Below are 15,513 nucleotides of genomic sequence, written 5' to 3' on the forward strand. Positions count from 1 at the left end.
ACTCAGGGTCTGATGAGGATGAAGAATCACCTAACTCTGATGTTTGCATGACCGCCTTTGTAAACATTAAGGGAAACAACATTGATCCAAGAACCAAAGGGGGAACCAGTACATTCAGAAAATGCTTGATGGCAAAGAAGGATGTACTACATGAACACAAGGTAAACTTAGAACAAGTTAGAGAAGATATGCATGAATATGATAGAGATAATATGCTTGCTTGTATTGACTCTTTATTACATGATTGCTATAAATTGGGCGAAACTTACATAACTGGCAAAAGAAACCTTAAAGAAAAACGTGTTGAATGTGAAATTGCTTTTGCTAGTTGTGATCACCTAGAAGAAGTTTGCCATGAACTGAAAAATCAAGTGGTAGAGCTAGAAGTTGAATTGGATAAGTGTAAAGTGGAACTGGAAAAGGCAAGATCTTCTAAACCTGACTATCCTAGTGATGGTGAAGAAGATCTGACCTCCTGGTTCCCCAAAGACTTATCAACCACCAGTGAATCTCTTGATTTTTCAGCAGCTAGAGGTAAAGCAAATTCCTATAGTAGAACTTCTTTGTTGAAAGCCTTTGAAATATTGGCTCGTAATTTGGAAGATTCTCACAAGGAAATTACTTCACTTAAAGCTGCACAATTCACTGTTTCCCTTACAGGTACCAGCGTAGAAATTAGTGATGTGATAGATGAATATGAAAATACTATTTGTGAATTGCATGCTGAAACCTATCAATTGAAAAAGGGCAATCAACCAATAGTTGTTGACATGACTATTGATTCTATGGTTTCAAATCTTAATTTACAACTGGAAGCCTTAAAAAGTAAATTTGATTTTCTAAAAGAGAAAAATGAGTTGTTGACTAAGACTCTTGAAACCAGAGAAAAGGAACTTCATGATAGTCATAGACATGTTGAAAAATTATTGACTGCACAAGAAACATTGAGTTTTTTAACCTCATCAAAAGGTAACAGGGGAAAGGTTGGTCTTGGATATACCAGACAGAGAACCAAGACTAACTGGTCCCCCAGAGAAACCACATGGATTAAAGAATTCAAAAGAGGTAAGTATGTTATGACTAAAGAAATGTATGTTTGCTATCATTACGGTATGAATGGACATAAGATTCATGAATGTCCAGCTAAGAGGAACAGTGTGAATAAGAACAATAAACGTATCAAGTTAGTCTGGAGAAGAAAAGACCAACAAGAGCCTAAGGTTGTTAAAAAGGGACCCAAGAATGTTTGGGTTCCTAAATCTAATGTTTAATTTGTTCTTGTAGCTAAAGTGAAGGGAGGTACCTATTGGTATTTGGACAGTGGGTGCTCAAGACACATGTCCGGGGATAAGAAGCAATTCCTTTCACTAGTAGCCTTTGATGGTGGAAGTGTCACCTTTGGAGATAACAGTAAGGGAACCATCACTGGTTTAGGAAAAGTAGGTAAGACACTTTCAAATGCAATTGATAATGTATATTATGTTGAGGGCTTACATAGTTAACTCTCAAACAGGTGAGCTTGTGTGTGAGGGAATCAGGAAACATGATGTTTACATTACCTTTCTGGATAAAATTCCTCGAGACAAGTCTGTGTGTTTGAGAGCTGTTTCTGACAATAACCAATGGATTTGGCATAAGAGATTTGGACATGCTAGCTTGACACTCTTGAATAAACTAAAGTCTCGTGACTTGGTGGTAGGGCTCCCTAACATCACGTATGAGGCAGATAAAGTTTGTTCAGAATGTGTCAAGGGGAAACAGGTCAAGATCTCTTTTAAGCCTAAAACAGTTTTGAGTACCAGCAGACCCTTCGAACTTGCACACATTGATTTATGTGGTCCCATGAGAGTACAAAGTCGAAGATGTCATAGATATGTTTGTGTTATGGTTGATGATTATTCCAGGTACACTTGGGTGATAATGCTACATTCAAAAGATGAAACATTTGACGAGTGGGTAGCATTGGTGAAGCAGGTTGAGAACCAGCTTTCTCACAAGCTGGTCTCGGTAAGATCAGACCATGGTACTGAATTTGATAATGCTAACTTTGTCGGTTATTGCAGGGAACAAGGAGTTAGTCACAACTTCTCAGCCCCCAGAACACCACAGCAAAATGGTGTTGTTGAAAGAAAGAATAGAACTCTTGAGGAAATGGCGAGGACGATGCTCATTGAGAGTGGTCTTCCTAAGAGTTTCTGGGGTGAAGCTGTTGACACTGCTTGCTATATACTGAATAGAGGTCTCATGAGACCAAAGTTAAATAAGACTCCCTATGAACTCCTTAAAGGTCAAAAGCCTAATATTGCATACTTTCGTGTCTTTGGATGCAAATGCTATGTACATAACAATGGGAAGAACCAGCTAGATAAATTTGATCCTAGGAGTGATGAAGGAATCTTTCTTGGATATTCTGCTCAAAGCAAAGCATATAGAGTCTTTAATAAGAGGACTTTGTGTGTTGAGGACAGTGTCCATGTCATTTTTGATGAATTTAACATGTCTTCTGAGATTGCGCAGGTACAACCTGATGAAATGATTGGACTGATGGAGTTTACGGGGAACCATGATGTTGGTTCTCTAAGTGAAGTACAAGCAGATCTAGGCTCTCCTAATGCTTCACCAGATAATGATGGTGAAGAGCCTAGAGAAGAAAATGAGAACAACAAGAATTCAGAAGGGGAACCAAGACCTAATGGCTTCCCAAGTGATAGACAGGTAAGGAGTTTATGGGGAATGGATGAAGAAGCCTCCCCTGAACCTGAGGTAAGTGATGTTAATGGAAACAGCGTGAACATGAATCCTTCTGGTTCTATAGAAGAAGAAGTGATTCACGATCATGCTGGTTCCCAACCTAATGAAGAAGCACAAAATGATTTCACTTTCAAAAGTTATAAATTCGATTCCTCTCATCCCCCAGATCAGATCATTAGTAACATTAACAAGGGAATTCAAACGAGAAGAAATGTTTTTCAAAACTTTTGTGCTTTTTATTCTTTCCTGTCTAGTGTAGAGCCAACTGACTACAAAATGGCTTTGACCAATCCTGATTGGGTTCTAGCAATGCAAGATGAATTAAATCAGTTCCATAGGAACCAGGTTTAGCATCTTGTATCTAGACCAAAGGATAGGTCAGTCATTGGTACACAATGGGTCTTTAGAAACAAATTGGATGACCTAGGTACAATAGTCAGAAATAAAGCAAGGCTAGTGGTGCAAGGTTACAATCAACAAGAAGAAATTGACTATGATGAAACTTTTGCACCTGTAGCTAGATTAGAGGCCATTAGAATTTTGATTGCTTATGCTGCTCACATGAATATGAAATTGTTTCAGATGGATGTAAAGGCTGCCTTCCTGAATAACTACTTGAAGGAAGAGGTATATGTAGAGCAGCCACCTGCTTTTGAGGACAAGCTGTTCCCCCATCATGTATACAAGCTGGACAAAGCACTATATGGATTGAAACAAGCTCCAAGGGCTTGGTATGAAAGATTGTCTACCTTTTTTATGGAGAATGATTATAAGAGGGGAACAGTGGATAAGGCATTGTTCATCAAAACCAGGGGGAACCACTTGATTATAGTACAAATTTATGTTGATGATATTTTATTTCGTGCTACTAATCAGGTACTATGTGATGAGTTTGCTAATCTTATGCAGAGTGAGTTTGAGATGAGCATGATGGGAGAATTAGGATTCTTCCTAGGATTGCAGATTAAGCAAATGGAAAATGGAATCATGATTCATCAGCAAAAGTACTTGAAAGAGTTGCTGAAGAAATTTGGCATGGAGAACAGCAAGGCTTATGATACACCTGTTCCTACATCCACTAAATTGGATTCTGATCTAAAGGGAAAAGATGTTGAAACCTCACTATATAGAGGGAAGATTGGCTCCCTCCTTTATCTAACAGCCAGTAGGCCTGACATTGTGTTTTCTGTTGGATTATGTGCCAGGTTTCAAAGCAATCCAAAGGAGTCTCATTTCAAGGCTGTTAGAAGGATACTTAAATATCTTGTGGGAACAACAGATCTGTGCTTGTGGTACCCCAAAGGTAGTTCAATTGATCTTATTGGGTACACAGATGTAGATTATGCTGGCTTTCTTGTTGATAGGAAGAGCATATTAGGTATGGCACACTTTCTTGGCTATTGCCTAATTTCTTGGGGTTCTAAAAAGCAAAATTCAGTGGCCTTATCCACAGCAGAGTCGGAGTATATTGCTGCAGCTTCATGCTGTTCCCAGTTACTGTGGATAAGGAACCAACTGAAGGATTTTGGTGTTGTTTACGATAGTGTTCCTATCTTTTGTTACAACACTAGTGCAATTAATATTTCAAAGAATCCTGTCCAACACTCCAAAATCAAACACATTGAGATAAGACATCACTTCTTCAGAGACAATGTGGAGAAAGGTCTGGTGGAGTTGTTGTTTTGTAAAAGTGAAGATCAGATAGTCGATATCTTCACAAAACCTTTGTGTCGAGAGTCTTTTTGTAATTTAAGAGTCTTATTAGGTCTAGTTAGATTTTAGGTTTTTGGCTTCATTTACTTCCCTCAATGACTGGTTAGAATGGTATTCTTTTGTATAGTATGTGTCGAAATCCTTCAAGTTTTGTGTAAATGGTTTAAGATCCCAAAAGGGTTGAGAATCATTGGTGCAAGAAACAGGTGAAATCAGGCTAAGTTGCCAAAAATAGGGTGACGTGGCTCTGTATAGGTACCAGCAAAGGGAAACAACAGATCAGCTCAGATATGTCATCCGATTAATATTTTATATTTTTTGGAAGATTACTATAAGATATTTTCCTTTTAGAAGGAAATAATCTTATTTCAGTTATTTGACCCATTGATCAAGGCAATATATCACTTGCCTAATTTTTAGGTCGGTTGAGATATTTAAGGCAAATAATCATTGCCAAAATTGATTTCAATTTTTGAATTTGTTTCGTTGCTCTTTCTTTGGCTTAACCGACTTATTTTTTTTTCTTTTTTCTCTTATTTCTGTGCTACAAATATATGCTCTCTAACCCTTTGTTCGGCTCACAGCTCTCATCATCACTCGAAAATCTCTCTCCTTCTTGTTCTATGTTCAAAAGTTAAAAAACATCACTATTCACAACGGTTACTGTTCATCAGCTTCGTCTTCAATTTTCTGATCTACAATTGCATAATCGTCATGGGTAAGAAAACAAGCTCATCCTTAGCCAAAAGAGGCAAGGGAAGGGGACATGCAAGTGATTCCTCACAATCTCAAGGAAACACTGATGTGGCTCCTCACTCTCCTCAACTCGATCAAAACCCAACTGAACCTCCAACCAATGTCACTTCCAAAACTTCATCACCCACAAAATTACCAACCACCACCCTAGATCCACCACAAAAATCTACCTCACCACCAAAATCAACCCAACCAAAATCAAAATAAACCGTGCTTGTTACTGATCCTTCAGAAGCTGGTGGTTCCATCATTAAGGAACCAACTCAGTCTCAGGGGGAACATTAGAAGGAAGCACAAAAAACCCTAAGCCAGGAGTTGGAAGTCGTCAGTAATGAAGGTCAGAGTGTAGGAGATGATGAAGTAGAGGTCACTGGTCACAAGGAGGGGACACTCACTGAAGAGGTCATGGTACGTGGTAGGGTAACTCGGTCTTCAGTGAAGAAGGTTATTGAGGAAGTTCAGGAGGAACAGTCCATTGGTTCTGTTCAGGGAACCAAGAGGAAATGGGTACCAGCAAGAACCCCTCGCACTACAAAAGGTATGTCTGTAGAATCTCCAACTACTGGTTCTACTAACTTAAATGCTCGATTGGTTCTTTCTGGTTGTCGTGTTGATAAGGGATATTTTGATGTGCCTGCTTTGTCTGAGTTTAAAAGTTTGATTGAGTATCAAGGATAGATGCCATTGTTTGATTGTAGTGCTGCTAATGTGTCTGGAGTTAGAGATTTTTATGTGAATTTGAAACAGTTGCCTGATATGTCTGTTGGTTCTCGTGTGAATGATGTGGATGTAAGCTTGTCTGTTTCCACTTTGTCTAGTATGTTAAGGATGCCTAGGGACGGGTTTGATAAGTATTCTAGTGATTGGTGGCCCATGTTGGTAGGGGTCACTCGTGATGAGATTTATGAGTATTTGTTTGGAGGAAAGATGTCCAAGAAACCTGGTGTCTTTAAATCTGCAAGTGATGCTGGTTCTGCATTTGTTATGCAACAAGGTCTTGATCCCAAGGGCTCAAGGAAGGGGAACAGTACGCATCATGGAGATGGTTCTGATGTATCTCATGATGAAGAGAATTAAGATTAATCTCCCCTCTTTGATGCTGGATCACATTATAAATTGTTATGGTTCATCCCACCATTCTCTGCCTTATGGTTCTGTCATTACTCAATTGCTTATAAACAACAATGTTACTATGAGTGGGTTGACTGTGCCTGTCACGGTGTTCACAAAAGCAATCCTAAAGCTAAAGGGTCTTGACATTAGTGGTGATGAGTTAAGTTTTAAAATTGAGGAACCAGTAGAGGAGATAAGACCCCCATCAAAGAAGAAGAAGAAGAAGAAGAAGAAGAAGGTAGAGGAACCAGTAGGTCAGGAAGTGATTCTGAAACGGTTGGAGAATAAGGAGGATATGCTAAGAAAGATAATAAGTTTGGTTCAAGGCTTGTCAACTTCTTTCACTACTAGGATGGAGCAGATGGAGAAAAAGTTAGCTGAAACTGAAGCTCAGATGGCTCCGGGTATAGGTTCTGTTCCTCCACAGACTCAACCTGAGGAAGAAGAGCATGGTGAAGAAGATGAGGAGGATGAAGAGGAACCAGTTGTTGATGCAGAAGATGATGCTAAGTACGAGGAGGAGGAAGAGGAAGAGAATGATGATGAGGAGTGATGCTGGTTTCTGCTCTTGTTTCCCCTCCCCCTTATTTCTATTCTAAAATAACTAATTCTGTTGGTCTGTATATTTCTCACTCAATCCATGAACTTTATTTTTGATGTGGATTTGGGTTCCTTTTGTTGAACTTTGTTGGCTTGTATGGACCATTAATTCTACTATGGTACGAACTGTTTGACTAATCTCTTCTTGCAGCATACTACTTGAATGGTGGTTGTAACATACTACTTAAGAGTACTTTTTAATGATGCCAAAAGGGGGAAGTAGTGTACGAAAGCCTAGGATAGTGTAGAGTGTGTCAAGTAGTTCAGTTTTTAGTTCAGTTTGATAGTTTAGAGGAGTTAGTTTGATAGTTAGTTTTTGGAACCAGTTAGCCTCACTAACTTGTTCATTTGAGTCTTAAGTTTGTTGGTTGTATTCAAACCTATTTGAGTACTTAATTGGAGTTTGAAGGTTCAATGTGCACTCAAGAGGGGGGGGGGGGGGTGAATTGAGTGTTAAATAATCGTTATCAATTTTTGCTTCTTTTCGGATTATGTGTAAGGAACCAGTTGTGTTGGTTCCCTTATGCAGCGGAATAAAACAAAGCAATAAAGAACACCACAGATTTAACGAGGTTCAGACAACTCTGGCCTACGTCCTCCTATCCTAAGTCCTTTATTAATCTACTCCGAAAAATAAAGACAAAGAACACTCTACTGTTTCCCTACTCCGGGAACCAGTAAACCCCACACTCTACTCCGAATGTGCTCTAAACTTACCCTCGTAAGTTCCTAGTGTGTTTGAACTCACAAACACTCACCAAGTCTTCAACCCCTCTGTCAAAGACTTAATACAAGATCAAGAACTCTCTAATGATCTAACTCTCAAAAGTCAAATAGAGAAAAACGTTAAAACACTATTATGCTCTTGTGTATCACTTAATAATTGAATTAGTGCTTTTAGCTCTCAAAGAATAGAACTCTATTGAAAATGCGTGAGAGCCATCTTTCTGATTATTCAGAGTAAGATGTATATAGGTTAGTTGGCTAAACCCTTAAATCATGCATATAAGATATATGCGATTTTATGATAAGTATTTATCCTAATTAATTTGATCACAAGATAAAATCAATTTAGGATAAAATACTTCCTAGTTTTTAGCTAACCAAACATATCATCTTATCTTTAGCTGCTTGGATATATTTTAAATCAATATTTTTCGGAAATTATCCTTTTTCTAAAATCTTTGTAAAAACAGCAGCTTGAATAATCTGTTCAATTAACCTGGTTCCCTGACCTGGTTCCCTGAACTGAATATGTTATGAAATTTGTTCCAAACCTTGTACTAAATTTCATAACGATATTTAATATATTAAAAGCACTTTATATACTCAATTATATAAGTTATACTACGGAGCATTTACATGAAGTTCCTAAATAACTCTTTGAGTGTAGTCTTCCTTCATGCATTCGTTAAGTCTTGAAAGCTTCCATGAATGAACTTAATTATTGACCAAAGGACCTTCCTTTAAGTTGATCGAAAATCCTTTCAAGCTTCCAATCTAAGAAATCAACTTAGATACTGCACATTTAACAAAGTTAATGTACAATACTAAATAAGTAACTGCCTTTCATAAAAGCAGTTTGAGAGAACAATTTATATTGGTTCCATACCAGTGCATAGCTCATTTATCATCGAACTGTTCCCTGTATAAAGATAAGTTAGTTCAACAACTATCTCATTTAAGTAATAACTTATCTAGGGAAACAATGTTCTATTTTAGCTGGTTCCCCCAACTGTATTGAACACTTTCAAAGACCTGTTTCCCTTAGTTGTTTGTCATCATTCAAAACTATCAATCAAAACCTAAGGGACTCAACAAATTCCCCCTTTTTGATGATGACAAACATTTGAAGTTTCTGCACCTGTGAACATACTCAAAAGAAAGTAGTCAAAAACTTCAAGAACTCAAGACTCAATGGAAAAAGTCAGTTAAGCCAACTGGTTCCCTAAACAGAAAATAAAATAAAGTCAAAGTAAAAGTAAAAAGACTAAAAAACGACTCAATCTAAACTAGTAAAGACTCTAGGCTTCAACTTCAACTATTTTCCCCCTTTTGGCATCATTAAAAAGATATGCAAAAGTAGCATCTTATGCATAAAGTAACTTGCTAAACCATCCAATGGCATCAACCATTATACAAATAAAGTGCTGCAAAAGAAGGTCAGATTATTCAAAATAAAGCCATGCCATCAATAAAGATCATAGTTTAATATAAACCAACAAAAGTGAACGATAGAGCCCAAATCCATATCAAAACAAGTTCATGGATTGGGAGGAATAAAAACAGTCCAACAGAATCAGTTATTCAGAATATATAATAAAGGTAGGCTAAATGAAAAAGAAAACAGATTCAATCATCATCATCATCATTTTCATCATCTCCTTCCTCTTCTTCAGTGTCAGCCTCCTCAGCTGCTTCATCCTGGTTCTCCTCCTCTTCATTGTCATCTTCCTGCTGGTCTACTTGCCGGTCCTCCTTAACTTGTTCCTTCTCAATTCCAGAACTACCAGCAACCTGTTTCGCTAACTTGCTCATCCTCATAATAAACGAAGTAGATAAACCTTCCACTAAGGTCACTAACTTGCTAAGCTGATCCCCTACAACACTCATCTTCTCTTCCTGACTCTCCAGCCTCTTAAGAATAACCTTCTGACCTGCTGGTTCCTCTGCCTTCTGTTTCTTCTTGGCAGGCTTAGGAGTCTCTACTGGTTCCTCCTCCCTAAACTTCAGCACCCCAGCACTTATGATCAACCCCTTTTGTTTCAGAATTCCTTTGGTAAACACTATTACAGAAGCAGTTGATCCACTAAGAGAAACATTATTCTCTTTAAGAAGCTTAGTTATGTAAGATCCATAAGGAAGAGAGTGGTGGGATGAATTATAACAATTCATCATATGGTTTATCATTAGGGAAGGAAGATTTATCTTAATCTTTTTCATCAGCAAATATATAAGCACCATTTCCATGATGCGCACAAAACCCCTACCTCGTGCTCTAGGGATAATCATCTTGTTACACAGAGAATGAAGAACCAACATCAGTGGTTCCTTCAAGCTACCAGTTTTAAAAGTTCCAGCTTTCTTTGGAACTTTCCCTCCAAACACAAAGTCATGCACTTCATCTGGACTGACCCCAATAAGTGTGGGCCATCCATCTCCAGAATACTCATCAAAACCATCTCTGGGTATATTCAACAACCCAGCCAAACTTGGACCAGACACATTCACTTCAACATCATTCACAACTTAACCTAACGACCTATCCAACATTTGTTTCAAATTCACATAAAACTTTCTAACACCATCAATATTAGCATCACAGACATCAAACAAAGGCATCCAACCCTGATTTTCTAACAACTCTTTCACATCACTTAAGGCAACTTCATCAAAATAACCAACTTCTCTTTTACACCCAGATTACACAATCCTAGAACCTAAATCAGTCATACCAACAGATGGAGATTCTACTGACATACCTCTTATAGACTTCCGTGCTGGTCTCTTTTGTTTGGAACCAGCAGATTCCATCGACTGTTCCTCCACTACTACTTCACCAATCTTTTTCGGGGAAGACCTAGTCACTCTGCTGCGAACCAAGGGTGTTGAAGTCCCCTTTTTTTGCCCAATAATCTGCAGATCCTCCTTTTCACTTCTAACTTCCTCCTCTTCCCTTTCTCCAACAGTATTGAAGAGTTCTTCAGCGTTTTTGGGCTGGTCCCCCTGAGATGAGGCAGGTTCTTTGATGACGGAATCATCAGCCTCAGGGGTTTTGGGTAAAGGGGCATTTTTGGGAGGTGGAGGTGAGGGTGATTTAGAAGATGGAGACGGAGGTGGTGATGGGTTCTTTGTGGTGGTAGGAGGTGAATTGCTCGATGAAGTCGGAGTAGGGTTAGTTTCAGTGATGGAGGTCTCCTTCAATTGAGTGGACTCACTTGCTTGAGTCTTCTCCTTTCCTTTCTTAGCTGAAGTCTTGGCTGATTTCCTTCCCATTGTAGCAAACAAGCTTCAGACTTTAAAGGAATTTGAGAGAGATGAAAACGGAGTGAACAGTGATTAGGGTACCACTTTTGAACGAGAGAGAAGATGAATTGAATGATGATTTGATGTGAAGCTGTATCAATGTGTTAATGTGTATTTATATCAATCGCACAGACATATGAATTCCAAGAACTAGCTGGTTGAGAATCAAAATAAACAGAAAAGATAATTTCAAAAATTGAAAATTTAAAATATGGTAATTATCTTTTTACCAAAAAAAATCAACCAACTATAAAATAGGCAATTAAATGTATTTTCCTCTTTGTAGGATAGGAATAACTGAAATAAGATAATTCTTTCCAAAAAGAAATTATCTTATAGTAATCTTCCAAAAATAAAATATTTTCGGATGACATATCAGAGCTGAACTGTTGTTTCCTCTTGCTGGTACCTGTACTGAACCAGTCATTCTATTTTCAGCATGTTTCAAAATTACTTCTCTTTTTTCTATGCAACAATAATCCACTTAGGTTATTTACACAATATTTGTAAGTAAGCAACATAGTTATATACATAATCAATACAAAAGCATACTTATTCTAACCAATCATTGAAGGAAATAATTGAAGCCAACGCCTAAAATCTAACTAGACCTAAAAGGACTCTTAACCTACAAAAAGACTCTCTACATAAAGGCTTTGTGAAGATATCAGCTATTTGATCTTCACTTTTACAAAACAACATCTCCACCAATCCTTTTTCCACATTGTCTCTTAGAAAATGGTGTCTTATCTCAATGTGTTTGGTCTTGGAGTGTTGCACGGGGTTCTTTGAAATATTGATTGCACTAGTGTTATCACAAAAGATAGGAACACTTTTATAAATAACACCAAAATCTTTCAGCTGGTTCCTTATCCACAGTAGTTGGGAACAGCATGAAGCTGCAGCTATATATTCTGACTCTGCTGTGGATAGGGCCACTGAATTTTGCTTTTTAGAACCCCATGATATAAGACAAGAGCCAAGGAAGTGTGCCATACCTGATGTGCTCTTTCTATCAACTAGGAAACCAGCATAATCTGCATCTGTATATCCAATGAGATCAATGGTACTGCCTTTGGGGTACCACAAAAACAGATTTGCTATTCCCACAAGATACCTAAGTATCCTTCTAACAGCCTTCAAGTGAGATTCCTTTGGATTGCTTTGAAACCTAGCACACAAACCAACAGAAAACACAATGTCAGGTCTACTAGCTGTTAGGTAAAGTAGAGAACCAATCATTCCTCTATAAAGCGTAGCTTCAACATTTTTTCCCTTAAGATCAGCATCCAACTTTGTGGATGTGGGAACAGGTGTATCATAAGCTTTCCTGTTCTCCATGCCAAACTTTTTCAGCAGCTCTTTTAATTACTTTTGTTAATGAATCATTATACCATCATTTGTTTGCTTAATCTGCAGCCCTAGGAAGAACCCTGGTTCTCCCATCATACTCATTTCAAATTCACTCTGCATAAGATTTGCAAATTCATCACACAAAGTTTGATTAGTAGCACCAAATAAAATATCATCAACATAAATTTGTACTACAATCAAGTGTTTGCCCCTGGTTCTTATGAACAAGGTCTTGTCTATTGTTCCCCTCTTGTAATCATTTGCCATCAAGAAATTGGACAGTCTTTCATACCAAGCCCTTGGAGCTTGTTTCAAGCCATATAATGCTTTATCTAACTTATATACATGCTGGGGAAACAGTGCATCTTCAATGCCAGGTGGTTGTTCCACATATACTTCTTCCTTCAAATAGCCATTAAGGAAGGCAATCTTCACATCCATCTGAAACAGCTTAAAATTCATGTGAGCAGCATAAGCAATTAAAATCCTAATAGCCTCTAGCCTAGCTACTGGTGCAAACGTCTCATCATAGTCAATTCCTTCTTGTTGATTGTACCCTTGCACCACTAGCCTTGCTTTGTTTCTGACTATAGTACCAAGGTCATCTAACTTGTTTCTAAAGACCCATCTAGTACCAATGACTGATCTTTCCTTTGGACGGGGAACCAGGTGCCAAATCTGGTTCCTCTGAAACTGATTTAACTCATCTTGCATAGCTAGTACCCAATCAGGATCAGTCAATGCCATTTTATAGTCAGTAGGCTCTACATTAGACAGGAAAGAATAGAAAGCACAAAAGTTTTGAAAAACACTTCTTCTCGTTTGAGTCCCCTTATTTATATCACTAAATATTTGATCAGTGGGATGAGAAGATTGATATCTAAAACTTTTGAAATTAAGACTGTTTTGTGCTTCCTTATTAAGTTGGGAACCAGCATGTTCATGAATCTCTTCTTCTTCTGAAGAACCAAGAAGATTCACATTCATGTTGTTTCCTCTATCATTACTTACCTCAGGTTCAGGGGTGGTACCAACTTTTGTTCCCCCTGAACTCATTACCTGTCTGTTATTTGAGGAACCATCAAGACTTGGTTCCCCTTCAGAATCCTCATTATCTCCATTTTCTTCTCTAGGCACTTCATCATTATCATCTGGTGGAGTATTTGGTAGGCCTAGATCTGCTTGCACTTCATCTGTGAGACCAGTATACTGGTTCCCCGTGAAATTCATTAATCCAATCACTTCATCATGTTGTACCTGCGCAATCTCAGAAGACATGTTAAATTCATCAAAAATGACATGGGCACTCTCCTCAACACAAAGAGTCCTTTTATTGAAGACTCTATATGCTTTGTTGTGAGAAGAGTATCCAAGAAAGATTCCCTCATCACTTCTAGGATCAAACTTTTCAAGCTGGTCCTTCCCATTATTATGCACATAACATTTACATCCAAAGACACGAAAGTATGTGATGTTGGGCTTTCGACCTTTAAGAAGTTCATAGGGAGTCTTATTTAACTTTGGTCTAATGAGACCTCTATTCAATATATAGCAAGCAGTGTCAACAGCTTCACCCCAAAAACTCTTTGGGAGACCACTCTCAATGAGCATCGTCCTCGCCATCTCCTCAAGAGTTCTATTCTTCCTTTCTACAACACCATTTTGTTGAGGTGTTCTAGGGGCTGAGAAGTTGTGACTAACTCCATGTTCCCTACAATAATCAATAAAGTTAGCATTATCAAATTCAGTACCATGGTCTGATCTTACCGAGACCAGCTTATGGGTGAGCTGGTTCTCCACTTGTTTCACCAATGTTACCCATTCTTCAAACGTTTCATCCTTTGTGTGTAACATCATTACCTAAGTGTACCTGGAATAATCATCAACCATAACACAGACTTATCTATGACCTCTTCGACTTTGTACTTTCATGGGACCACACAAGTCAATGTGTACAAGTTCAAATGGTCTGCTGGTACTCAAAACAGTTTTAGGCTTAAAAGAGATTTTGACCTGTTTCCCCCTTACACATTCAGAACAAACTTTATTAGCTTCGTACTTAATGTTAGGAAGACCTACCACTAAGTCACGTGCTTTAAGTTTGTTTAGAAGTGTTAGGCTAGCATGTCCAAACCTCTTATGCCAAATCCATTGATTATTGTCAGAAACAGCTCTCAAACAGATGGACTTGTCTTGCGGGATTATATCTAAGAACGTGATGTAGACATCATGCTTCCTGGTTCCCTCACATACAAGTTCTCCTGTTTGTGAGTTAACTATGTGACATAGGTTGGCTTGAAACTCAACTCTATTACCTTTGTCACATAATTGAGAAAAACTCAAGAGATTATGTTGCAATCCTTCAACATAATAAACATCATCTATTGCATTAGAAAGTGTCTTACCAACCTTACCTAAACCAGTGATGGTTCCCTTGCTGTTATCCCCGGACATGTGTCTTGAGCAACCACTGTCCCAATACCAATAGGTGTCTCCCTTCACTCTAGCCTGCAAGAGTAAATCAAACATTAGTTTTAGGAACCCAAACACACTTGGGTCCCTTTTCAACAACATTAATATCTTGTTGATCCTTTCTTCTCCACACATACTTTACACTCTTGCTGTTCTCATTAGCACTAATTTTCTTAGCTGGACATTCATGTATCTTATGTCCATTGTTACCACAATGAAAACACATGTGCATCTCTTTAGTCATGACATACTTACCTCGCTGATATTCTTTGATCCAGGTGGTTTCTCTGGGAGACCAGTTAGTCCTGGTTCTCTGTCTAGTATAACCAAGACCAAATTTTCCTTTGTTTCCTCCTGATGAAGTCAGATGGTTCAAAGTTCTTTGTGCATTCAGTAGCTTATCCACGTGTCTATGACTGTCATGCAATTCCCTTTCTTTTGTTTCAAGTGTCTTAACTAACAACTCGTTTTTCTCTTTCCAAAACTCAAAGTTACTTTTTAAAGTTGCAAGTTGTAAGTTAAGATCTAAAACCATAGGGTCATTAGACATGTCAATAACTACTGATTGCTTTTAACTTTTTAGTTGATTAAATTCAGCATGTAACTTACAGATAGCGCTTTCATATTCATTAATCATACTGCTGACTTCAACGCTGGTTCCAGTAGGAGAACCAGGGGACTGAACAGCTTTAAGTGAAGCAATTTCTTTGTGAGAATTTTCTAAGTTGA

At 38.1% G+C, this 15,513-nt stretch overlaps 2 protein-coding genes across 2 annotated transcripts; both read left to right on the forward strand.

Annotated features, from left to right (window-relative positions):
- Positions 1–212: 212 nt before the first annotated feature.
- On the forward strand, positions 213–5,898 carry LOC110702162. Its single transcript, XM_021879839.1, has 6 exons — positions 213–1,183; positions 1,905–2,007; positions 2,518–3,096; positions 3,334–3,627; positions 3,715–4,521; positions 5,506–5,898. The coding sequence occupies exons 1-6, from the start codon at positions 213–215 to the stop codon at positions 5,896–5,898; spliced, it is 3,147 nt and encodes a 1,048-aa protein (XP_021735531.1).
- Positions 5,899–6,316: 418 nt separating this feature from the next.
- On the forward strand, positions 6,317–6,886 carry LOC110702163 (glutamic acid-rich protein-like). The gene has a single exon (XM_021879840.1). The coding sequence runs from the start codon at positions 6,317–6,319 to the stop codon at positions 6,884–6,886; it is 570 nt and encodes a 189-aa protein (XP_021735532.1).
- Positions 6,887–15,513: the final 8,627 nt, after the last annotated feature.

The sequence above is a fragment of the Chenopodium quinoa genome, unplaced genomic scaffold (assembly GCF_001683475.1).
Source record: "Chenopodium quinoa cultivar QQ74 unplaced genomic scaffold, ASM168347v1, whole genome shotgun sequence".
NCBI classification, from domain to species: Eukaryota; Viridiplantae; Streptophyta; class Magnoliopsida; order Caryophyllales; family Amaranthaceae; genus Chenopodium; species Chenopodium quinoa.

What these genes read in the sequence shown, in the direction of transcription:
- LOC110702162 (XM_021879839.1), top strand. Translation starts at nt 213, where the DNA reads ATGCTTGCTTGTATTGACTCTTTATTACATGATTGCTATAAATTGGGC. An exon ending in TTTCTCACAAGCTGGTCTCG is followed by an intron (nt 2,008 to 2,517) that starts GTAAGATCAGAC and finishes GAGATTGCGCAG; the next exon opens with GTACAACCTGATGAAATGAT. An exon ending in ATCAGTTCCATAGGAACCAG is followed by an intron (nt 3,097 to 3,333) that starts GTTTAGCATCTT and finishes AAATTGTTTCAG; the next exon opens with ATGGATGTAAAGGCTGCCTT.
- LOC110702163 (XM_021879840.1), top strand. Translation starts at nt 6,317, where the DNA reads ATGCTGGATCACATTATAAATTGTTATGGTTCATCCCACCATTCTCTG.